Genomic DNA, 27,455 nt, shown 5'->3' with positions numbered 1-27,455 from the left:
TAGGAGGGTAAATCAGATGCTGTTGCTATCAGAAAAGAAAAAAAAGACGCAGTATTTAATAGTGTGCCCTTAATAATAATTCAGCGGCATGATCTGTACTCTCTGTACCATATATATTGGGAGCTGGGTAAAACGCATGATTTCTGGCATTGGGAAGTAGGAGTGCATTTGGTTTATTTAGATGTGGTGGCACCATTGGGTGGGTCTCCTAAAGTTTATGTGGTGTTTGACTTCAGATTTTCCCTTCCCTCCACTCCCTAACATCCCTGCCAACCCTACTACGCTTTAAGCTCAGCCCAGTTCAATTCTAAGTAACCTATCAATTAAAGGCTGCTTTTTAACATGTTTTATGTGGTAACTTGGAAAACTAAAAGGCAGTTCTCAATCTGAGGATTTCAGCCTAGGTAGTATCTGGAGTTGAATTTGGGCTGTTAATTTTTAGACCCCGATGGCACAAGTGTATTCCAATATTTCAGGAGATCAGAGACAGGAAGCACATTTGGCAAGTATCCTGGTCACCCCCAAAAAATCTGTTCTTCATTCATCACATCTGCAGTCACTTTGACTGTGGCCAAATGGGGCTTTTTTTGCCCTCCACCCTCTGATCCTGCATCCTCATTTACCCATCCCATTTTCCACTCAAATTGTTGGTAGGCTGCTTACTGGGCTTTTAGAGTAAACAAAGCTGTTGTAAATAGAATGGTGTGTTATGAATTGGTCTCACCATTGTGGAAAACAATTTGGGGCCATACTAGAAAAGTGACTAAACTAGTCATACCCTAAGTGATGCTACTGGTAGGCATTTACCCTGCAGAGGTTAAAGACAGGAAGAAATTTCCTATATATACAAAAACATGGATAACTGCACTTTCTTTGGTTACAATGAAACAAAAGCAAAGTGGGTATCTGTTGATTGATAGACTGGTAAAAAAAAACATATTATAGTATATTGGTGTAAAGGATTGTTTTTATGCCATAAGAAATAATGAATATAAAGAATTCCCAAAAAGATCACTTGAAATTATAAAGGATGTTTAAATTTATTGGCTTCTAAGGTCCCCTTTAATTTTAAATCTATGATCCTATTACTAATAACTATCTTAAAACAAAGGAAAACCACTAAAATTACTCAAATTAATGCATTATCCAGTATTAATTTTATAGATCTAATGATAAAGTTATCTTCCTAAGCTGGGTACAGGAGTAGTGACTAGAGTTACAGAATAAGGCATACATTCTCATAAATGGTTGATATGTTCATCTATTTCTCTTAACCATATTTCTTTGTCACAAAACAGGGTTTTTACTTGGGGGGACATTACTGAAAATGACAGTGATTTAAAAACTAAAACAATAAAGTACTTTTTTTAAAAATAAGAGTTGATTCCTGTGATGCCTTTATCATTCTAAAGTCAAGTAAGTGTGAACAGAGTAGTTCCTTTGCATCTACTGACAGACAAAACCACCAACCATCACCATTTCAGATTCAGTTACTATAGGAATTTGATCATTGTGGAAAGTGCAAACTTTACCATCCTCTATTCTGAGTCAAAAGGACATTCTCCTCTATTGCCACAGTACTAAAAGCAACTATTATTGGACATCAATTGTTTGTTAACTGATAGGCAACTTGGAACTGAGCATAACAATTACTAAGTTCTTAAGTTTCCATCAAAAAATCTTGTCCTGCATAACTACTCCATTTGCCATGAGGAATAATGCCAGTTTCTTTTATTTTTGTTCCTCAAGAAACAATTTATAAAATAACATTATATTCCTCCCCATCTTTTGCCTGCCTCAGCCATTAAAATATATTCTTTCGGTCTTCATGATATTGCTGCATTCCTACCCACCCCTTTTTCCTAATGAATCTAGGAAATCCCTAACCCAAGCCTCAACCTTATATTGGAAACTTTACTCTTGGAAACTTTACTCTTGGGCCCTCCATATTTTGGAAACATGGCATCCTGAACAGTCCTCTATATACTTTCATCAGTTGAGGGGGGGGTCTGCAGTTTCTTCAAACTGCTCCCTTAAAAGCCTCAGATCCACCAGCCTATAACTTGATTGGGAACTTTTGGATGCCCCTATCACTTTCTCCAAACCCCATTAAGTATGGCTCAATACAGGCAGCCTCCTTCACAGAGGGCTTTAACAAATAGAAAAGGGGCAGTTTCTGGATTCAGTTCTTCCTCCTGCCCAGGCAGAGGTACTCTCAGATTGGCATAATCTCAGGGCATTTCCATGAGACTCAAGGTGATATATCAACATGTCTTTTCCTCTTATCTGAATCACAATCCTAATTTTCCCTTTCTGAACCATCCATCATTTGGTTTTGTCAGCTCATCTTCAGCTAGTAATTGAGCCCTCTTAAAGTCCTTCTGGGCAGCTCTCCATCACTCCTAAACTCCATATTGCCTCCCTACAGAAGCTGACTTCCTACCTACCTTATGCACAACCTCATGACTTCTATATTTTCTTATTGCAGAGAAAATGCCTCACAACATAACATTCTTAGTCTTTTTTGTTATCGCTCATTTGCATTTTGCCTTATTCATTTTCTTTCCTTTTTGATCTGATTTTTCTTATGCAGCAAAATAATTGTATAAATATGTTTACATATATTGGATTTAATATCTATTTTAACATGTACAACATATATTGGATTGTTTGCCATTTAGGGGAGGAAGTGAGGGAAGGAGAGGAAAATTTGAAACACAAGGCTATGCAAGGGCTAATATTGAAAAATTATCTATCCATATGTTTTGAAAATAAAAAGCTTTAATAAAAAAATGCTCATTTATTCTCCAGGGCTATTGGGTAATTGGTAAATTGTCCAATATTTTACCTTTTGAAAATGCTATTCCTCTCCATCTGTGCATTCTTTTGTGTTCTTGAATCCCAAGATTTCTTAGCATGATATTATCCCCTTGCTGGACTTCCTGATAGCATCCTAGAGTATCATGACATCTCTCATCCTCTTCTGAGCTCTTCTGAGCTGACACCATAGCTAAAGTCCTTTCAGTTGTGATTGCAGATGAGAGAGTTACTTATTATACATATCTTGTGTCTTCTCCTTCTTCTGAGACTCCAAAGAGAAATCAGTAGGTAAATACCGATCTTGCCCAAACCTTACCAAGTACAGAGTAATTCTGGGGTCAATATATCCATAATCTAACAACATTAGAAATGCCATGTGTTGAAACCATTGTACCTTCTGATCAGTACCCAAGGACCTAACATGTTCAGTGGTGTGGGAATGCTCTAGCTGTGGGTCTCCTGGAGGATAGTAAGATATCATTTTAGACTTCCTGATTCCCGACAAAACTAACATATCCTGGAGAAGTTTGATTTCTATATTTTAATCTTGGTCAGAATGGATCCTGGCAGGGAAACCAAATACCAAAACTACTGCTTCCACAAAATTTTAACAACTGAAGAAGTGTGCTGTTCTGAGAAGGGTGTATGTTTCTGCACAGTAGATAAAAATATTTGTCACCACCGTGTTGCTCTGAATGCTTTTTCTATATCCTACCAGAGATTGAAAAGTCTAGGCAAACTCTAAAGACATACTGGCATATATGCTCTCCAGATAAATTGATAACACTTCCTATAAATTCAAACAAATATTTATTATAAAGCATTCATCTGCTGGTATTTTATACCTACTCCAAGTTTTCATGTGTCAAGTATCCAAAATTGTCACCAAGTGCTTTCATGGCCGTGGAATTGTATGTCTTAAATATTTCTTCTTTGTACCTCTTGTGGGATGATACAAAACAGGATTACCTAGGCCCCAACCTCTGCCCTCCTTTCAGTAGCAGGATGCCGGGGAATAAAATTTGAGTCCCCAAAGGTTAGGCTTCTGTTTCTTTTATAGACCTTGGTAGTATAATTGTGCAATTAGCTTAACCCAATACTCAAAATTTCCTTACTAAAAAAAAATCAATAATAATAACTCACAGCTGAGGGCACAGCGAATTGAGCAATAGCCCCCGAGGCAGGAAGACCTGAGAAGAAATCTGAGCTCAGACATTTATTATCTATATGATCACTTAATTGCTGTTGGCTTCAGACAAAAGCATATGTAAAATGATGACAATAAAAGTATCAGCTTTGCAGGATTGTTATGAGGATCAAATAAGTTCTTATTTGTAAAAAGAGCTTAGCATACTGCCTGGTACAGAGTCGACTTATAAAAGTAGCAGCATATACATGCTTATTCCCTCCAAGTTGAGCCTCCACAAATGTAAGCAGCACTTCTTTGGCTACGTGTAGCTCTTCATCCTAAATATCCTTTCTATTGACTCTCCTCCAAGTTAATCCAGGAGACTGGAAAATTCAAAACATCAAGCATTTAAACTATTTAATTTAACATGAAAACTTTAAATAGCACCTATTCAAGTTTAAGGTACTGTGCTAGCTAAGTGCTAAAGATCAAATCTATAAAAATGGAAACTTTTTCCCCTCAAGAAACTTTCATTCTACCATGGAAGACCTTAAATTAACAAACAAGTAACAAGATAATTTGACTAGAAAGAATACAAACATGTAAGTGGGTTGAGAAAGGTTTCCTATAGGATACTTTCAGCCTCTGAGCTGAACCCTTGAAGGAAAACCAAAAATAGAAGGAAACTTCATCAAATATCAAACCTTCCTGTTACCCATATCTAGATATCTACCTCTCCAGAGTACTAAGGGGGTTATTGTTCACTTTAAAGCATAACTATTCTTTCTGGAACTCAAGCATAAGCAGGTAGTAGAGGGCAGAAAGGAAAAATAACACAGCCTTTCAGAACTATGTCTTCTTCTCTCTTGTAAGCATGCATCTTATGAAACTTTTTTTTTTTTTCTGAGACGGTGTTAAATAAGTTGGCTAAGGTCACACTAGGAAGTCAAATTTGAACTCACGTCCTCCTGACTTCAGGGCTGGTGCTCTATCCACTGCACCACCTAGCTGCCCCTATATCCCCTTTTTTAAACTGGACACACTAAGTTCTTGCATGGGATCCTTTGAAGATGCAGTGTTGTTTTCTCTCATTTTGTTTTTTTCTCAATTACATATTTTTAAAAATCTTAACATTTATTTTTAAATATTTTTAATTCCAAATTCACTCCTTTCACTCTTTCAGAAGGCAAGCAATTTTATATTATCTTATACATATCCAGTCCTATAAAATGTATTTCTACATTAGCTATGTTGCAAACAAAAATACCAAACCCCCCAAAAAATAATAAAAATAAAGTTTTTGAAAAGAATTCTTCAATTTGCATTCAGATTCCATCAATTCTTTCTCTAGAGATGGATAGCATTTTTCATCATAAGCCTTTCAGAATTGTTTTGATTCATTGTATTCCTGAAACTAAGGCATTCTTCATACATTAAAGTTGTTTCTGTGTACAATGTAATGATTCTGCTCATTTCACTTTGCATTATTAATTAAGGTAAGTAAATCTTTCCAGGTTTTTCTAAGAACATCCTGATCGTCATTTATTTATTTGCTTCAATTTATATTCAGACACCGTCATTTCTTTCTTTGGGGATCATTATATTGCTGAGATATAACTATCATTCTTAGCTGATCATCTTACAATATTGCAACTTTGAATTTCACTTTGTATCATCTCGTTTAAGTCTTTCCAGATTTTTTTCTGAGAATTTCCTCCTCATCATTTCTTATGGCACAATAATATCCCTTTATATTCACATGCCGCAATCTGTTTAGTTATTCTCCAACTGATGGTCATCCCCTCAGCTTCCTATTATTTGTACCCAGAAAAGAGATGGTATAAAAATTTTTGTATACCTACGTCCTTTGTCTTTTTTGTTTTTTATCTCTCTTGGGATTCAGATCTAGTAGTGATATTGTTAGAATGGTATTCATGGTTTTATAGTCCTCTGGGCACAGTTCCAAATTGCTTCCAGAATGGTTAAATCAGTTCACAACTCCATCAGCATTGTATTACTGTCTCATTTTTCCCACATCCCTTCTATTTGTCATTTTCCTTTTCTGTCCTATAAGCCAATCTTTGATTACTTCATCTGAAAATTGTTCTTATCTTTTAATCATTTATCGATTGGGAAATGGTTCTCTTACAAATTTGACTCAGTTCTCTATATATTTAAGAAATAAGGCTTTTATCAGAGAAACTTGCTTCAAATTTTTTTCATTTTTTCATTTTCATTTTTTTTATTGAACTAAATAGAAAATAAGGGGAGAAAGAATGGAAAAAGACAGAAAAGAAAGATAAACAAAACATTTTTATGTGCCCAACAGAACATCGGGAAGGATTCAAAATATATAATAATAAATTTATATTTTAAGAAAGCATATATAATAACAGAAGAAATTATATTCATGAGTGTCCATCTTTTCTTTGCTTCCTTGGAGATTATCCTTTTATTCTCTGCTGTGTACTTTTTACTTTATTCTTTTTTTCTCCTTTCATCCCCCTCACCACCTCCAAGCAAGCTACAGTTAAACAGAGATATATTTATATACACATATGTGTGAGTGTATTCACACCCACTCATATATATACATATATCTATATACACACATAAATGCATATATACCTGCATGTACTTAGACATACATATATACATTCATACGTATATACACATCTACCCATAAACATGAATATAAAACAATATTTATATGGCTGTCATTATAAATTTCTCTCCTGATTGAATCTTTAAATTTTATTTTGTTTAAGATCAATGAATACTAGCCCTATATTTTTATTTTAATAAATTATATTCTTTACTCTTATTATAGTGTTTGTATATATCTCTTTATTTCCTTTCTCTGTTATGTCTTTTGCTCCTTACTTTTCCTTATTTTTACTTAACCCTTCCTCCAACCCATGAATCCCTCTCTTATCTTTTTCCCCCCACCACTCTTTCCTTTCCTCTTTATCCCATTCCCATTAATCTACATACCTTATCTCACTACTTTTAATCTACAATCTTTCTGTACCCTTGAGACACCATTCATGCCCTTTGTCCCTTTCCCATTAATCTCCATACCTAATCCTACTGCCACAAATTTACACATCCTTCTATACTCTGCCTTATCCTATTCTCTTGCCCCTGATTTCTTTATAGATTTTGCCATTCCCTTCATGATATACATATAAATATATAAATATCTTTATACTGTTCCCTATTTACCTATTCCTGATGAGTAGGTTTTCAGAACTATGAACCCTCCTTTCCTCCCCCCTAATTCTTCTGTGTTAGTTCTTTCTTTGCACATCATTCATATAAAATAATTTCTTTTTTATAATCTTTCCTAGACTTTTGCTTTTTAAGATTAGATCATCAGAAAAATGCAAATTAAGACAGCTCTAAGATACCACTACATACCTGTCAGATTGGCTAAGATGACAGGGAAAGGTAATGATGAATATTGGAGGGGATGTGGGAAAAATGGGACACTGATGCATTATTGGGGGAATTGTGAACTGATTCAACCATTCTGGAGAGCAATTTGGAACAATGCCCAAAGGCTATCATATCCTTTGATCCAGCAGTATTTCTACTGGTCTTGTATCCCAAAGAGATCTTAAGGAAGAGAAAGGGACCACCTACATGTACAAAAATGTTTGTGGCAGCCCTTTTTGTAGTGGCAAGAAACTAGAAACTGAGTGGATGCCCATCAGTTGGAAAAGGCTGAATAAGTTATGTTATATGAATGTTAAAGAATATTATTGTTCTATAAGAAAAGATCAGCAAGATGATTTTAGAGAGGCCTGGGGAGACTTACATGAACTGATGCTAAATGAAATGTGTAGAACCAGGAGATCAACAGCAAAATTATAAGATGATCAATTCTGGTGGATGTGACTCTTCTCAACAGTGAGATGATTGAGGCCAGTTCCCTTGTATTTTGTTTTCTTTTTCATTTTTTTTTCCTTTTTGATCTGATTTTTCTTGTGCAGCATGGCAATTATAGAAATGTGTATTAGAAGAATTGCACATGTTTAACATATGTTAGATTACTTGACATCTAGTGAAGGGCAGGGGGTGCGGAGGGAGAATTTGGAACACAAAGTTTTGCAAGGGTCAATATTGAAAAATTATCCATGCATATGTTTTGAAAATAAAAAGCCTTAATAAAAAATAAGATCAGATCATACTCAACTATGCCCCAATCTTTCTTTTGAGGTACCCAAATACTGATATCAATTTAAAACAAATGATATAAATTTCCATGCAAAAAACATAAACAATCTGTCCATGTTAAGTTCCTTGAAATTAATCTTAGATATTGACTCATTTGTATTTAATTGTTGGTATATATTATTCCAGGACCTATGTTCTTTAATTGTGGCTGCTGATAAATCCTGTACAATATTTATTATAGCTCCAGTGTATTTTAATTGGTGTTTTTTGTTGTTTCTTGCAAAATTTTCTCTTTGATTTGGGGATTTCAAAATTTAGTAATAACATTCCCGTGTGTTTTCCACAAAGACTCTCTTTGAGATAGTGATAAGATTTTTTCTACCTTCCCTTTGTGTTTTATCACTCCAAGACAAATTTCTTTGATTATTTCTCGCATTGTTGTGTCATGGTTCTTTTCTTGATGATAGGTTTTAGATCATCCAATTATTCTTATGTTTTCTCTTGGTCTTTTCCCCAAATCTATTGTTTTTCTTATAAGATATTTCATGTTCTGTTCTATGTCTTCATTCTTTTATTTTGTTTTGTTATTTCTTGGTGTCTTATAGTTTCACTGGCTTTCTCTTGCCCAAATCTATTTTTTTAATTGAAGCTAATTGTTTTTATTATATACTTTCTTTTTTATTATGGCTTTTTATTTACAAAACATATGCATGGGTAATTTTTTTTTAACACTGACCCTTGCAAAACTTTCTATTCCAAATTTCTTCTCCTTCCCTCCACCCCTCCACTAAATGGCAGGTAGTCCAATACATGTTAAATATGTTTTAAAAAATGTGTAAATCCAATATATGTATACATATTTATACAGCTATCTTGCTGCACAAGAAAAAATGGATCTAGAAAGAAAAAAAAACCTGAGAAGTAAAATAAAAATGCTATGTTATGTTCCACACTCAGTTCCCACAGTTCTCTCTATGGGTGTATATGGCTCTTTTCATCACTGAACAATTGGAACTGGTTTGAATCATCTCATTGTTGAAGATAGCCATATCTATCAGAATTGATCATCGTATAGTCTTGTTGTTGCTGTGTATAATGATCTTTTGGACTCTCTGAAATCATCCTGTTCATTTCTCACAGAACAATAATATTCATAACATTCATATACCATAACTTATTCAGCCATTGTCCAATTCATGGGCATCCACTCAGTTACCAGTTTCTGGCAACTACAAAAAAGGGCTGCCATAAACATTTTTGCACATGTGGGTCCCTTTCCCTCCTTTAATATTTCTTTGGGATATAATCCTGGTAGGAACATTGCTGGGTTAAAGGGTATGCACAGTTTGATAACTTTTTGCGCATAGTCCCAAATTGCTCTCCAGAATGGTTGGATCCATTCACAACTCCACCAACAATACACCAGTGTCCTAGTTTTGCCACATTCCCTCCAACATTTATCATTATCTTTTCCTGTCATCTTAGCCAATCTGAGAACTATGTAATGGTATCTCAGAGTTGTCTTAATTTGCATTTCTCTGATCAATAGTTAATGAGACCGTACTCAATAACCGCTAATCTGGCCTTATTCCTAGGCCCACTCAGAGAGGTCTCTGGTAAATATAATATCAAGTCTTACCTCTATTTTGAGGTTTTCAGAGTCTTCTGGCTGCTCTCTCATATGAACGCTGTTATGAGCATAACAGAGCACCCGAGAGTTTCTGGCAGACAAGCTTAGACTTTATTCACATGGTTTACACCTTTCTCTATGACCTTCTGTAATACCTTAGTATCTCTCTCCAAGGCCGAGTTCCAGGTGGAAAAAAGTGAAAAGAGTGAAAAGGGGATGGCTTCCTTCCTCCTCAAGTTTATATCGAGTCCATGAGGTCATAGACACAAGCCAATCGATGATGAAGATTATCTCCCAAACTTGACTGAGTTCTCAGAATAAGATTTTGGGATTCCCGCAATGGCTGGAGGTCCTACCCACGAAGGAAGTCCCTAAGTACTCAATTCCAATTACATCCGGGGGCCTTGAGACTCCATCTCAACTGCTCCAGCCTGACCTTTCCAAAGGACCCTTACAAATAGTGATCTCAAATCTAATTTTTAAAGAATTATTTTCTTCTTTAAGACTCTAGATTCCCTTTTCTAATTGGTTAACTTTTTTTAATAATATTGATTTTTTTTGGATGGTTTTTGTTTTTAGTTCCTCAATATCTCGCATTTGATTTTTAAAGTATTTTTTGAATAATTCTGTAAGTTCTTTTTGGACAAGTAGCTATTTAACATTACTCTTTTAGTTAGAAGAGGTGTTTTTTACTTCACTGTCCTCTAAAAATGAATCCCAGTATTCCCTATTTCCATAGTAATTTTCCCAGGGTGGGGTTCTTTCTTCTCTGCTTATTGTTTTTGTTTTACTTTTTTAATGAGAAGTATTAGTGTAAGCATTTCTAATCCTGGGTTTGAGGGGATGATGCTTTTTGCTTCATTTCAGCTCTCCTCTCTGACTTGAAGCCCCAAACCAAAAGCTCCAACCTCTTGCAAGTTCCTGTAGCCAACAGCTTCCTTGTTCTACTGCTTTTGCACTCACCAGGTGTGCTGATTCCTTCTTTCCCAGGACTATGTTTCAACAACACAGCTGGGCCTGGTATTCCTAATCAATAGAGATTCTCTCAGTCTTCCTAGATTCAGACCTCCAATTCTACCTCTTCAGGGTGATGAAGGTTCCTGTGGTTCTGGCTGAGGCTAGGTCCAATCTAACTAGTTCTAGGGTTCCCCACTTTCTGTTTCTCTAGAGCTAACCTGCAGGTGTTTACACTTCACACCAATTAAACCCCAGGAGGATCCCTATTTTGCCCTAAGTCTTCTTTGTTTTTTGCCAGTCTACTTTCATTCTAAAATGCAAACATTTTCTGTTTGTGGGGAAAATCTGGAGAGCTAGAAATTTTCTGACCTATTCCACCACTTTCCCAGATTCCTACATTTTTTCAATTATTGCTATGTTCCCTAGTCCCATTTATTGTATTCTCTTTCTCATTTCATCCTGTCCCTCCTCAAAACTGTTTTCCTTCTGACTGCCCCCTCCCCTAATGTGCTCCCTTCTATCATTCTTCCCTTCTTCTATCCTCTTCCCCTTCTATTTTCCTGTAGGCTAAAATAGATTTCCATACCCAATAGTGTGTATATTATTGTCTCAAAAAGCTTATCATTTCTTATAGCAAAGTAGTATTCCATCACAAATCATAAACAACATCTTGTTCAGCCATTTCCAATTCTTTACCACCACAAAGAGTAGCTTTATTTTTGAATAAAGAAACTATTTTTCCTTTTTCTGTAATCTCTTTAGAAGACAGAACTATTAAGACTATAATTGGATCAAAGGGTATGCACAGTTTAATAATAGTTTCAAATTGCTTTCCCCAAATGATTGGATCAGTTTGCAACTCTACTAACAGTGTATTACTGTGCCAGTTTTCCCACATCCCCTCCAATATTTGTCATTTTCCTTTCCTGTCATATTAGCTAGTCTTATAAATAAGAGGTCGCAACTCAGAATTGTTTTAAGTGTATGTATTAAATCAATAATAATTTAGAACACTTTTTTCAAATTTCTTCTGAATTGCCTGATCATATCTTTTGATTATTTATCAATTGGAGAATTACTGAAGATGTAGATTAGATGCTTGGCTCCAGAGCAATTTGAAAATATGATGTCAAAGACAGTTCTTCTATGTAAGGAAAAACTTCCTAATAATTAGATATAGTAAATGGCAAACTTTAACAGTTATTGGGTAGATTCCCCTTTCATGTAGATCTTCAAACAAAAGCTGGATTACCATTTGTCAGGTACATTTAAGAAGGAATTCTTATCCAGGTGTTAGGCTAGAATGCCTGAGAGGTTCTTGACAACTCTGAAATTCTGGGCTTCTTAAAATAAACTTTAAAATCAATCAGAAAAATATGTACATGCCCCAGGTAAAAAAAGGAGATAGAGAGCAAGCCTTAAGAATATGCAAATGTTGTTTTCCCCCTACCTCCATTCAGAACAGTGTCTAGTATATGAAGGAATTGTGAGTTATCCAATTATCCTCTTTTGGACTCATTTCCATAGGATCTTCTGTTTAAGAGGGTTACCTAAAGTCAAGGATTTGTATTTTTTTGGAGCAGTAATGGCAAACTCAAATAGAAAAGGGGATATTGAACCATTTACAAGGATCCCAGCAGGTGAATATTGATTTAGAAAATCATATAATAAAAAGTTGTTTTGTTGTATTTTTATTTTTCATAAATGCTTCCCAATTCCATTTTAATCTAGTTTCACTGCATTTAGAAGTGTTGCAGGAATTCTGGCAGTGGAGTGTTGTCCCTGGGCTGCATGTTTGATACCCCCGGCTTAAGGCATATATTGTTAATGTACAGTTCATAAATATATTCAAGATCAATGAACTTGAGTGGAATAAAACTACATCTTTATTTTAATTCAATTAATTTTCATTTTAATTTTAATTAGTATGCATTTACAAAAATTTTTATGAGAAGGAATTGCTGGATTTCATCAGACTACAAAAGGGATCTATGTTACACAAACACACACACACACACACACACACACACACACACTTAAGAACTTCTGGTTTAGTAGGGTAGCAAACAAGGTAAGAATGACTAAGGGCATCCCAGCACCATAAAATGAAGAAGGAGGTGCTTTGAGCTAACAACTTCAGAAAGTTAACTAAGAGCAGGCTTGTTGACTACATTTTTACCACAAAGCTGTCTAAGGCTGGAAGGAGTCATTATGTCTATATGACTTGTAAATATTTTCCACACAACTCACAAACTGGAATTGTGAAGTTCTTGCTTTCATGACAGGGCTAAAAAGTTCCTGTCCTTTAATTTTTAAAAGGGACAAGCTCACAAGCTTTTCTAAAAGACCCTTCCTTTCTGTGGATTCAGTTCCAGTATATCAATCAAGGTGGGAATGACCCCAAGGAAAGGGACCAAAAGCAGGAAAGGCGCTCAGGATTCTACTGAATGCCAGAATATGATAGATAAAGCTGGTCCCTACTTTCCTTCCCATCCGCATTTCAATTGATTTCCACACAAGAATGAAAAGCCATTAAGACCTAAATAAGTGTGCAGAATTTTAAGTACTATAATAGAAAGTGGGGGGAAATTATTTGACATTAGGGAAATACTTCTCAAATCACACCATGTAGACAGTTACCCTTTTTCTGCCTTTATGTTAAGATTCCTTCTGCTGAAAGATGTCAAGTGGGCATGTGAGAGTAAAATTGAATGAAGAGTAGGATTATTACTTCCTATAAAGTTGCTTTATTTTCTCCCCTTTTATAAGCATCTCTGCAGTTACACTGTAGGTCTGTTTTAATTTCATCACACAAACTAAGTATTCTAACTATTGACTACCAATTAGCATTGCAATAAGATATTCTCATTTGATAAGTGAAAGCACTGAAGCTCCCTCTTTTGCCCCAAGTCACATAGCTTGTTAATGACAAAACCCAGGCTTCCTTGACTCACCAAGTATGCATGTGGGATTAATAAAGTTGAACTGTTAGGTAATTGATTAAGCAAGCAAGATTTCAAATTATCTTTTTAAAATTTTGTTGTCAGGTCTGTTCTGGCCTTTTGTGTATAAATAATGTATATTTATGGTCAAGAGCTTGTCATTTATGAGGCACATCTTATATATAAGCCATCAGAAGGCAAAAGCAATGGAGAGTTTGTCAGAAGTTTTCTCATTAAATTTTCTACTTCTTCCAAATTAAAATAGTGGACCATTATATTAGAGGATGCAAGTAGAATCCAAAATGTCCCTGTCATCATCATTGTTGTCCTTCAGTCATTTAGTCATGACTACCTCTTCTTGACTTCATGGACCTCAACATTTCAGGTCCTTCTATTCTCCACTTGAAGTCATGTTCATTTTTTTTATGACACTTTCTATCCATCTCGTTCTCTGCTGTCCCCTTCCACTTTTGCCTTTCATCTTTCCCAACATCAGTCTTATTCCATGAGTCCCATCTTCTCATTATAGAGAAAAAGGAGTTTCACTTTGAGTATTTGACTTTCCAGTGAGTATCCTACATTAATTTCTTCAGGTAGTTATCACTTACCTGATTTGATCTTCGTGCTATCCTTGCTTCTCCAAAGTCTTCTGCAGCACCACAGTTTAAAAGTATCAATCATGGGGCTCTCAGCTGTCCTTATGGTCTAGCTCTTACAACCATACACTGCTACTGGAAAAAAACATAGCTTTGACTATACAGAACTTTTTTGGCAAGGTGATGTTTATGCTTATAAGTATGGTGCCCAGATTTGCCATAGCTCTCCTTCCAAGGATCAAGCATCTTTTAATTACATGGCTGCAGTCAATATCTACAGAGATTGTTAAGCCCAAGAGCATAAAATCTGACATTGCTTCCATTTCTTCTCCTTTTGTTTGCCAGGAAGTGATGGGACCAAATTGCCAAGAATGTTTTTTGTTTGTTTGTTTGTTTTGATGCTTCAAACCAAGTTTTACACTCTCCTCTTTCACCTTTATCAAAAGGTGTCTTAATTCTTCACTCTCTGCTGTCAGAGTGCTATCATCTGCATATCTAAGATTATTAATACTTCTCCTAGTAACCTTAATACAGGCTTTTGATTCATCCAGTCCCTACTGAATTAGAAATGAGCTCCAAATACAATAGAATCAAATGGCAGGAAGGGAGAGAAACAAGCAGTGGAGTTATGAAAATAATCAAAAATGCGATGAAAATGGAAATGGAAGATATATATCAGAACTATATAAAATGAGCTGTCCCTCTTATGCCCACCTACCTACAATTTCACTCAACAGAAATGGGGTAGCTGGAAAAATCTTTCAAATTACATATCCCTTGCTCCTCTCCACAACCCCCAAATTATGCCTAGTTTTGCTCAATATGAGCCACTTATATTTAACCCTCAGGCTTATAGTTAGGAAGATAACTAGAGAGATAACCATTTATTTAGAATCCAAAGAGCCAGTGAACTCAAATCAGAATACTTTATTCATAATTATAAAGACTTAGAAGCACTTCAAGATCTAAAAAGCCTTCTTTTTTATTAAATTCTTTCATTCTAGTTTTCATACTACATTTTAATTCATAGACTAGTGGCGATTAATGATGTTATTTGAGCAAAATGTTCATGTAATGCCATTCTTCACCATTCTGAACACATGAAAATTTACTTTATCAAGTTAAAGCTGATCCCATCTATTCTGAATAATTGTCCTGGAAAGTCACTGGGAACTAAATATAGATTTGTCAAAACCAAGAGTTACTATTTAATCATCAGTTAAATTTCTAGTAAAACCCATTTTCCTGTCTTACTAGCACTATCCTTTGAAAGGGGAAGTTTCATTTCTTTTCTTTTTCTTTATTTTCCCTAGATCTATACCACTTCCCAGACTCACTCCTGGAAATATTTAACAATTATTATTTGAAATGAAACCGCATCTAAATGTTTATTTCTCATTCTTTGGATTTTCTTTGGAGTCCTAATATCTTCAAACAACTCTTCACCATCAATTTTTGGAATAACCTTACTTATCAGGAAATTTCATATTCATTAGATAAGTATTTACTTAGCATGAACTAGGTACAAGGAGCTATGATAGGGATTGTGGAAAGTGCAATGATAAAGACATGCTATTTTTCAATACTTTTGCAAGCTCTTCAAGAGCAGGCTTCTTGCATTTATACATCCTTCTAATGGCTGCTATGGTATGCCCCAGTGAGTGCTTAAGTCAGCATTTGATTGGGGCAGAATAATAAAAATAAAAAGAATAATTCTCTAGTCATGATCTGCATAACAATTTCTTAATCTGTTTAAGACAGTAATATTGGCATAATTCTTTCTTCACACTTCATATTTTCAAATGATTTAGATTAGATATATAGATATACCAATGTTTGCCTCAAGATGGTTTACAACTCTATAACTCTAGAGGTCTCCTGAGCTATATAATCTCTTCATCAGCTGCCTATTGAACCAGATATTTAGCTGACATCTCAAACTCAATCCAGAGTGGATTTCATTTTCTTTCACCTGAAACCATCCTCTCTCCCTAACTTCTATCAATAGCACAACCATCCTTCCAGTCTCTTAATTTCACAATCATTTCCCACTCCCTTGCTCTCCTCTCACCATGTTGCCAAATTTTGTCAAATCTTCCAGCACATTTCTTATAACCATCCCATTCTTTCTGCTCGCATGAACATCACCCTTGTTCAGATCCTTGTTCCCTCTCACCTGAGGTACAGTACTCTCCTAATGGGTCTCTTCACCCCAGGTTTCTCCCCTCTCTATTCTATGCTCTGTAGAGTTGCCCTGTTGTTCCTAGAGAACAGGTTTGACCATTTCACTTTCCTGGTCAAGAAGCTTCTAGGACAAAACACAACCTCTTCTGGTTGGTCTTTAAAAACCCTTGTGGAGCCCTTCAATCTGGTTTCAACTAATTTTCCCAGCTTTATGAATTACTCTTCCTCGTGAACTCTTTGAGCCCAACCAAACTGCCCTTCTTGTTGTTCCTTGATGTGACACTCCACCTACTATCTCCATGCCTCTGTACAGGGTGCCCTCCATACCTGCAATGCTTTTCCTCTTCACCCACGTCTCTCATGAGACTTTGCTTTCTTTTTTTTTTTAATTAAAGTTTTTTTTTAATATATGCATTTCTTCAACATTAGCCCTTGCAAAACCCTGTGTTCCAAATCACCCCCATTCCCCACCTTCCCCTAGAAGGCAAGTAGTCCAATATATGTTAAACATGGTAGAAATATATGTTAAATCCAATATATGTACGCATATTTATACAATTATCGTGCTGCACAAGAAAAAAAGAGAAACAAAATATCAAACACCACTTTCACACAAGACCTTTTGGATACCCCAGTTACTACTTCTTCCTCAAAACAAATTAACTTGAATATGTTTTGTAAGTATTTGTAAGTAAGCTCTTGAGGGTGCCAACTTTCTTTTGTGTGTAAATAAAATGATTTTTTTTTCTTTGCTGAGGCAATTGGGGTTAAATGATTTGCCAAGGGTCACACAGCTAGGAAGTATTAAGTGCCTGAGAGCAAATTTGAACTCAGCTCCTCCTGACTTCAGGACTGGTGCTCTACCCACTGTGCCACCTTGCTGCTCTATAAAATGAATATTTAAAAAGCATTTATTAAGTGGTCTCTATGTCACACACTCTACTGAGCATGGAGAATACAAAAACAAAAAAGAAAAAGTCCTTGCCCTCAAGGAGCTTACATTTTCGCAGAAGACCTCTGATAGAGAAGGATATTCTGGTCTTGGAAATTACAGGTATGATAGGAATGATAGAACAGTTAATTGATATGCCCTTTCCATAATCAATGATAATATTGTTAGAATTATTGTTCCGAGAGCGAAAGGTGTAAAGAGTAGGCAGGAATGGTAAATGTGAACTCAGAAGAATAAGAAGAAGATAACCTGAGTTAAAGCATTCTCCTGGTCTCATCTAATAACCCTGATTTTCTTTGACTATGTTCCCTATTATGTATGCTGTCTCCTCCCATCAATAGTGCTTAGAAAGCTCTTTCCTGAAAGTTTTTACCTGATGTGTAACATACACAGTGTTTGCATTATCCTTCCCTTCCAAATTCTCTCAAAAAAAATCTTGGTGTGGTGGGGAGGTCAGCAAACACCTCCTACAAGGACAGTTATTCTCAAATTATAGTTCATCATCTGGCCTCTATTCCCCATTTCCAAGCTGGTACTTCCTTTCATAAGAAATGTGTGAGCATATGCGCACATGATATTCAACAGATAAAAATGAGGGCTAAAGAGGATGCTCTTGTATTCCAGGCACAGAGAATGATAATTTAAGCAAAAGTAGGGATTCAGGACTGCAAAGGACATATTAGGGTTGGAAAAGGGGGTTTAAAAATTACTTTTTAAATTTTATTTTATTTTTCCCAATTACATGTAAAAACAAGTTTAACATTCTTTTTTTATTTTTAAGAATTTCACATTCTCTCTCTCCTTCTCTGTCTTCCTCCATCCTCTAAACCCCGTTTCAGAACACAAACAATCTTATATAGGTTATACAATATTTCCATGTTATCCACATTATGAAAGAAAACATCAACAAAAAAAATTAAGAAGAAAAAGAAGGTTTTTTAAAAGTAAGCCTCGGATGGATAGAATTTTTCATCTTAAGTCCTTTGGGATTGTCTTGAATCATTGTATTGCTGAAAATAACTAAGGCATTCACAGTTAAACATTGTACAATATTGCTGTTACTGTATACAATATTCTCCAGATGCTGCTCATTTCACTCTGCATTAGTTCACATAAGTCTTTCCAGGTTTCATTCTTTTTTTCTTCTTTTATTTCCTTTCCAGAGCATCCTTCTTATCATTTCTTATAACACAATAGTAGTATATCATCACAATTATTTAACACACTTATTCAACCATTTCCCAATTGATGGGCAATTCCAATTCTTTTGCCACCACAAAAAAGAGCTGCTTTATATATGTTTGTACATACAGGCCCTTCCCCCCACACACACTTTTTAAAATGTCTTTGAGATACAAACCTAGTAAGGTACTATTAGATCAAAGGGTATGCATAATTTTATTGCCCTTTGGATATAGATCCATATTGCTTTCTAGACTGCCTGAATTGGTTCATAATAACACTAATAGTACATTAGTGTCCCATTTTCCCCACATCCTCTCCAACAATTGTCATTTTCATTTTCTGTCTTATTGGCCAATCTGATAGATGGGAAGTCATACTTCAGAGTTGTTTTAGTTTGCATTTCTCTAATCACTAGTAATTTAGGGCATTTTTTCATATGAGTATAGGTAAGTTTTGATCACTTCATCCAAAACCTATCTATATGTATCGTCCAGGGGTCCTCAAACTTTTTAAATAGGGGGCCAGTTCCCTGTCCCTCAGACTGTTGGAGGGCCAGACTATAGTAAAAACAAAAACTTTGTTTTGTGGGCCTTTAAATAAAGAAACTTCATAGCCCTGGGTGAGGGGAAGAAACATCCTCAGCTGTCACATCTGGCCCGGGGCCATAGTTTGAGGACCCCTACCATAGAGTTTTGTACCAAGTGCCAGCAAATAAAGCCCCATAATAACTTGATCAGTTATTTGATCTCCTTCCCATTGGTGGGCTGAGAGTTCTAGCTGCCAAGGCAGCCAAGGCCTACTGCTAGCTTTCTGAGATGAGGTATGTTGCTGTCTTGCCTGGATATTGCCTGCTCTGGACTGTACCCTACTCTTCCCAAAAAAAGATACAGCTTTCCTATTATTATTTTAAGTTGTCTTATAGAGAAATAAATTGCTTCATACATCCTTTTGTGAATTCTGCTGCTCCAGAATTAATTTGAGATGTTATTTTAAAATATTTGGAAAAGAATTTGGGAGAGTTTCAGGTGAGTTCCTGCCTTTTTTCTATCATCTTGGCTCTGCCTGAGTAGTTCAATTTAACTGGAGCATTGATTCTTCACCTGGACTAGCACACCCCATGCTATACCTTTATTATATATGACTCCAGTACATGGGGAAATTAATCTGCTCAACTTTGCAACCCTTACCCTGTGACTGAGCACTTTTGACTGTGATGAAGTCTGGTGATCTATAAGTAATCATTCAAGTCTATAACGACATAAATTATGTGTATAATGAATTGGAAGAGAGTAGGAAGTGAGGAGACTTATTTAGAGGCCAGTCAGATAAGAGGTGATGAGGGTAAGAAGAGTCCATATGGCAGTAAGGATAAAAAAGGAGGATCAAATGTGAAAGATATACTGAAATTTACACTGACAACTAATTGGATGTAGAAGGATCAAAATAATGTTAATCTTTTGATCGTAAGTGAATGTTACTGGTGAAAAATGGTGGTTTCAATCATAGAAAAAGAAAAACCAGAAAGAGGAGCAAGTTTGGTGAAGAAAGATAAATTTAGTTTTGAGCCTATTAAATTTTAGTTTGACAGTGCATTCAACAACAGGTTTCCCATGTAAGGCTGTGAGAATTGAAGCTCCAAATATGAATGCCAAGGAAGAAATTGTGGGACTAAATGAGAAAATGGCTAAAGACAAAACCAATTTTCTTTCCCAAAATACCCCTACTTGACTAACTTAAGGACCACTGGGCTAGGGCTACTCACAGCTAACAAAACATAGACTAGTTCTTTGTGAGAGAAAGTTGCTACATTGGAACTCCAAACTCACAGTCCCCATTGTTTTATATGAGACAGGGGAAGTAACGAACTCAGAGCAGTTGGACCAGATCAATACACAGATTTCATACTATCTAAAAAAGGCAGTAATACCAAAACAATTAGAGGGAAAATCCTGGGTATTAATATTTCCAAAATGGAGGATCAAAATCATATTAGCGACCACTGACCCATATGCCTACGCTCTCATATTTACATAGTTTTTATGTAACCTCCATGTAGACATCTTTTAAAAAGGTGGGAAGAAGAAAACAAACAGACTTGCAAATGTTAATTCTACAACAGACCTCTTCCTTAGAGTCACATAACTGACTGAAAGGTGCAGAGAATACCAGATCATATTGTGCTTATAATTTATTGACTATTATCGACTACTTGATTAATAATCAGGTATACTATTTGATTAAGTAGTATATAGATTGAAAAATCTTAGACATATTTTCAAAACCAAGTACTCAAGACTTGTACATACCTTCAAGACATGTGCATACCTTATAAGTTCATTTAATTAATAAAGGACACCTACCCCAAAACTCAGGAGAAACATTTGATAAGCCTTCTCCTTTGTAACTGTGAGAAGCAATTTGGTGACCCCTCACTTAGGTTCCAACTTGATTTCATAGGACCTCTTCTCTTTCTCAAAGCCCTCCCAGAGTGAGCTTTTCCTTTCACCTTCTATTCTGGAAGGAGTTATTCCCTCAATCTTCTACTTTAGGGAATAAATTGTACATTGTTTGGGTAAACTAGAAACATATTGCAAAGAGGAACTAGTCTTGGGAAAGGGAATGGTGATGACCTATGATCTAAAGTGGTCTTTAAATTAAATACTCTGAACACACTGGCTATTCAGTGTTTCTCTACTGTGACCTATTCTTCCAGTGCTTACAAAACCGTTCCTCATGTTCACCCCCTCCTTGAGTATGTGGTACAGATGTGAAGGCTGTATAATCATTGTCTGTTTGCTTCTCATTGAAAGAGGGTGGAGTGTCTTTGTGTGTTTCACCATTCAGACATTCTTCATGGTGCTATTTTTATCAATGATAATCATTAAATTGTTGTCAGATGGGCACATTCAGCTGTCTTACCCAGAAGCAGACATGATGTGAGAGGATATCTTTCTTTTTTCCAGGGGAGGGGCATAATAATTTTTGTTCTGTTTGAAAGCTGCTTGGTAGAGTCCCAGAGTGTCACCAACGAGACTTTTGATTCCCACTCCTTCAGGTAATCAGGACAGATTCTATTGCTAAATACCACTCTAGCCACAATTTTTAAGCTGTCTCATACCAGACCTGGCTTTTTCCTTGGGAGAGGACATTGATATTGCTAGAGAAGATAATGCTACAGGAACATCCTCAAGGATTCAGTCAGCCAATAAACATTTATTAAGCACCTACTATTTTCCAGGCACTGTTCTAAATGCTGGAGATTCAAAGAAAGGCAAAAGATAATCCCTTCTCTAAAAAAATCTCAAAATCTAATAAAGGAGACAGCATATGAACAGCTTTGTACAAAAAAGCTACATATAGGATAAACTGGAGATAATCAACAGAGAGAAAGCCTCAGCAGTAAGGGAGATTAGAAAGACTTCTTCTTGAAGGTGAAATTATAAATTATACTTGAAGAAAGCTAGGGAGATGAGGATAGACAGAATTCCAGGCACCAGAGACTGTTGGTGAAAATGCCTGAAGGTGGGGTGTCTCTGCAACAAACAGCAAGGAGGCTTGTATTCCTGAGTTGGAAGACTGGAAATTTTATATTTGATCCTGCAGGTGATAACCCATGAAATCTATTGAATAGAGGGGTAACGTAGTCAGAGCTGGGCTTTGGGGATTGTCCTTTTGGCAAAAGAGTGGCCTGGAATGGGTACAGACTTGTACTTGTGGCAGAAGGACCAGCCAGATGTGCCATTTCAATAGTCCAAAAATAAATTGATGAGGACTGATGAATACAGGTGATTTAAACATTTCACACAATTGTAAAAATTCCTTTAACTCTATATTGGCCTGAAGCTCTGACTTCTAAATAATCCCTGGGACTCTTTTATGATTTATTCTTCAGGAAAGGACTAAACTTGTATCTTTCTGCTGTGAGCACAATTGCTGGTAGTGAAAACTATCAGTTCTCATTGACCATAGTTTCTAAGGATCAAATTAAATATTAAATCAAGATTTGAGGGTAAATAGATAGAATATGAGGGTATCAATAGTTATAAAAGACTCTGAGAGCACATTTTCAATTTATAATCTCATTTCCCACTGTGACATTTAAAAAGTTTGAGAAACATAGTTTCTAGGTAATCATTTTATTAAAAATGGTAGTGTTAGGGCAGCTAGGAGGTACAGTAGATAGAGCACCAGCTCTGAAGTTGGGAGGACCTGAGTTCAAATCTGGTCTCAAACAATTAACACTTTCTAGTTGTATGACCCTGGGCAAGTCACTTAACCCCAATTGCCTCAGCCCAAAAAAAAATGCTAGGGTTTAATCAATAAAAGGAATAGTCACTTGGCTATCTCTCTTTGACCAAAGAAGACTCATGATGGTGAGTTCAACGTTTATATGCCCTTGGAAGAGGTGTTCTTGAGGATGGCAGTCAACTCTGATTGGTTAACAATTAATAAAAACAAATATTATAATGAAAAGTAGATTTATTCCAATGAGGGTTTGGGGCATGTAACACTGAGTACCCAAATCTTGGTCAACGATTTATCAATTTCCATTATCAACATCTGACAAAAAGGAGAATCCACATTTTCCCAGACCTATTTGAGTAAATACAATGAGCAAGAATCCACCCATTCACTTAAACTTAGAATGTCTTTACTGTCTTTAATTATATCTTAGCTTGTTTTATTCTTTGCCCAAAATTTCCCACACTGGTTGAATTCTGGATGATTTAAGTAGAAAAGGGAGAGAACCATGGTCCTAATTCAATAACTAGTTATTATACAAGAGGGAAATAATATTTCTCTCACTACCCAGCTGCATTCCTTTGGACTGAAGCAGGCCTAGAGAAGCCTCATCATAACAAAACTCATCAGTCTGCAAGATTGCAATGCTTTGCTACTTAATTATCTTAGTTCTCCTGTGATGGGGAGGACTGGAGGATGGAGCAAAGAACTTCTCCCAAAGCTTCCATTTAAAGGGTGTTTCCAAGCTAACTATTTCTTCACTTACCATCTAGCTGTATTGCTTTGAATCAAACCCCATTATATAAATGCCTTCTCTCCTGTGCCTCCCCCCCTTTTCAGCCCCCTTTTATTGTCTTCCCCCATTATATTGTCAGTTGAAAGAGAGGTTTTCTTTTTCTGCATTTGTATCCCATTTGTATCCCAAGCACTTAGCTCAGTGCCTGGCACATAGTAAGTGATTAAAAAATGTTTAGTTATTTAGTCTCCCACTCAAATTTCTATTTTAATGACCATTTATTTTCCTACCATTTGCCTGGAAATGTACAGAGTAAGTAATAGGAAACCAGGATTAGGGCATGTAAGGAAAATGAGAGGGAGGGATGAAGTAAGACTTGGCACTAAATGGAAATGAAGACTTATTTTTTAGATGTTTCTTTCTCCCTAATGTTTAAAATTTTGGTTTTTGTTATGGTCATATTGCATATTGTTTCTCTAACTAAGAGCAAATAAAAATGTAGTTAGTACAAAAGATCAATCAGTAAGCATTTATAGAGCCAGACTCTGGACTAAGTGCTGGAGAAACAACAGAAAACAGTGAATAGTCCTCGCCCTCAAGAGAGGTCATTCTCTCTCTATTTCTCTCTGTCTCTGTCTCTGTCTCTGTCTCTGTCTCTCTCTCTCTGTCTCCCTCTGTCCCTCTCTCTCTATTTCTCTCTGTCTGTCTCTGTCTCTTTCCCTCTCTCTCTCTCTGTCTCTCTCTCTCTCTGTCTCTCTGTCTCTCTCTTTGTATGTATATATATACATACATATATATACCCACTGAAGTTGCTTCTTCATCTAGACATGGGTTTGGCTAGAAAGATCCAGGAACCCCAAGTTTTATTTGTAGACTTATGACAGCAGGTGTCTTAGAGCCATTTAGTTTGTCCTAACTTGCCATATTACTCTCTCCTTGGGCCTAAAGAAATCTTAATGTATCCCCAAACAGTAAAGAAAGAAGAGATGTCATTGGGACGCCAGGAGGCTTTTGAAATCTTCAAGCAGGATCATGCTGATAATGTTACAATCGAAGACAACAAACAGGTTTTGAGACAGAGGTAAGACAAACTTTGCAACTCATTTCTCCTCCCAGACCCAGACATTCTTGGTACAATGAAACATATAATTGTATTTTTCCTAATCTGCATAGCCCAATAAGGAGAATTTGACATAATCAATATTGTCTTATACTGTTCTCTAATAATTTCATATTCACATGTTTGATCTTTATCTCCTTCAGTAAAATTTTAAGGTAATTGAAGTCAAGGGTCATGTTAACATGCAATTCTGCTTTTATATCTACTTACCATGTAGTAGAGGGCAAGGTATCTACCAGATAGATGCTGAGGAAATACTGGAGAAAGGGAACTGGTTGACTAAACCCAGGTATGAAAGTTAGGTTTGAACAATCACAGAATACTGAAATATATCAAATATCATAAAATGATTTAAATCATTCACTGAGTGACTGGTGATCCTGATGAGAGGTAGATGGAGGCTTGGATTAAGGGGTTGATGATAGCAATGGAAAGAAATGGAAATATTTCTCAAACTCAATGAATATGAATGATGGAGAAAAATGAGCCTAAGTGATTAGGGAAAATGATGGTTCTAGGGCCTAATAAGTAAAAATAAGGGGTACAATGGGTGCTTAACTGGAGTCAGAAAGATATGAGTTCAAAATCAAGCTAGTCATGTGATCCTTGTCACTTAGTAATTTAACCTGTCTGCCTCAGTTTCTTCATCTTTAAAATGCGGATAATAGTATCTACCTCCCAGAGTTGTTGTAAAGATAAAATGGGATATTTGTAAATCATTTTGTAAACTTCTAGCTCTTATTGAATGAATGATTGATTGAAGATGAAACATGAAATCGGTTTGGGGAAGACAGTTTTAGTTATGCTAAATTTGTAAGATATGCAAGTAAGAAATTTAATATGGAGTTGAATATAGAAGACTGACACTCATTTGAAAGGATTAGAGTAGAAATACAAAGAAAGAAAGATTTGAGAGTCATAAGTAATAGTTAAAGCCATAAAAATAGATGTATTATCCAATGGAGAGATCAGATCTGAATGTTTAAAAGCTTCCCAGACAAAAGTGTATGCTATGGAAGAAAATTTTAATCAAATTCATCAATGCGGGCCTTGCATTGTGAAGCATGAGACTATAGAATGGTTGACAAAGGAAAGGAGCTTTAAAGAGACTATAGACTTTCTTATTTCCTTTTTTTTTTTTTTTTTTTTTTTTTTTTTTTTTTTTTTTTTTTTTTTTTTTTTTTTATCGTTGTTTTTTTTTTTTTTTTTTTTTAATTTTTTTATTTAATAATTACATTATATTTACACTCATTTCTGTTCCGATTTTTTTTCCCCTCCCTCCCTCCACCCCCTCCCCTAGATGGCAAGCAGTCCTTTATATGTTGGATATGTTGCAGTATATCCTAGATACAATATATGTTTGCAGAACCGAACAGTTCTCTTGTTGCATAGGGAGAATTGGATTCAGAAGGTATAAATAATCCGGGAAGAGAAACAAAAATGCAGATAGTTCACATTCGTTTCCCAGTGTTCTTTCTTTGGGTGTAGCTGCTTTTGTCCGTCATTTATCAATTGAAACTCAGGTCTCTTTGTCAAAGAAATCCACTTCCATCAAAATATGTCCTCATACAATATCGTTGTCGAAGTGTATAATGATCTCCTGGTTCTGCTCATTTCACTTAGCATCAGTTCATGTAGGTCTCTCCAAGCCTCTCTGTATTCATCCTGCTGGTCATTTCTTACAGAACAATAATATTCCATAACATTCATATACCACAATTTACCCAGCCATTCTCCAATTGATGGGCATCCATTCATTTTCCAGTTTCTAGCCACTACAAACAGGGCTGCTACAAACATTTTGGCACATACAGGTCCCTTTCCCTTCTTTAGTATTTCTTTGGGATATAAGCCCAATAGAAACACTGCTGGATCAAAGGATATGCACATTTTGATAATTTTTTGGGCATAATTCCAGATTGCTCTCCAGAATGGTTGGATTCGTTCACAACTCCACCAACAATGCATTAGTGTCCCAGTTTTCCCGCATCCCCTCCAACATTCATCATTATTTTTTCCTGTCATCTTAGCCAATCTGACAGGTGTGTAGTGGTATCTCAGAGTTGTCTTAATTTGCATTTCTCTGATCAATAATGATTTGGAACACTCTTTCATATGAGTGGTAATAGTTTCAATCTCATCCTCTGAAAATTGTCTGTTCATATCCTTTGACCATTTATCAATTGGAGAATGGCTTGATTTCTTATAAATTTGAGTCAGTTCTCTATATATTTTGGAAATGAGGCCTTTATCAGAACCTTTAACTGTGAAAATGTTTTCCCAGTTTGTTGCTTCCCTTCTAATCTTGTTTGCATTAGTTTTATTTGTACAAAGGCTTTTTAATTTGATGTAATCGAAATTTTCTATTCTGTGATCAGTAATGGTCTCTAGTTCATCTTTGGTCACAAATTTCTTTCTCCTCCACAAGTCTGAGAGATAAACTATTCTATGTTCCTCTAATTTATTTATAGTCTCGTTCTTTATGCCTAGGTCATAGACCCATTTTGATCTTATCTTGGTATATGGTGTTAAGTGTGGGTCCATGCCTAATTTCTGCCATACTAATTTCCAATTATCCCAGCAGTTTTTATCAAATAATGAATTCTTTTCCCAGAAGTTAGGGGCTTTGGGTTTGTCAAACACTAGATTGCTATAGTTGACTATTCTGTCTTGTGAGCCTAGCCTTTTCCACTGATCCACTAATCTATTTCTTAGCCAATACCAAATGGTTTTGGTGACTGCTGCTTTATAATATAATTTTAGATCAGGTACAGCTAGGCCAC

At 35.9% G+C, this 27,455-nt stretch overlaps 1 protein-coding gene across 7 annotated transcripts in view; it reads left to right on the top strand.

The window, feature by feature from the left end:
• Positions 1 to 27,455, top strand: part of KIF6 (kinesin family member 6) — a 463,312-nt gene that overhangs the window by 310,189 nt on the left and 125,668 nt on the right. For all 7 annotated transcript variants that reach the window (XM_051996888.1, XM_051996884.1, XM_051996886.1 and 4 more), the window contains exon 14: positions 24,525 to 24,633. In XM_051996888.1, coding sequence (XP_051852848.1) covers positions 24,525 to 24,633 — 109 coding nt within the window. The remainder of the gene's footprint in view (positions 1 to 24,524; positions 24,634 to 27,455) is intronic.

Source organism: Antechinus flavipes, chromosome 4 (assembly GCF_016432865.1).
Source record: "Antechinus flavipes isolate AdamAnt ecotype Samford, QLD, Australia chromosome 4, AdamAnt_v2, whole genome shotgun sequence".
Taxonomy (NCBI): Eukaryota; Metazoa; Chordata; class Mammalia; order Dasyuromorphia; family Dasyuridae; genus Antechinus; species Antechinus flavipes.
Note: the sequence above shows the minus strand (reverse complement) of the source record. Positions and strands in the feature narration are given on the sequence as shown.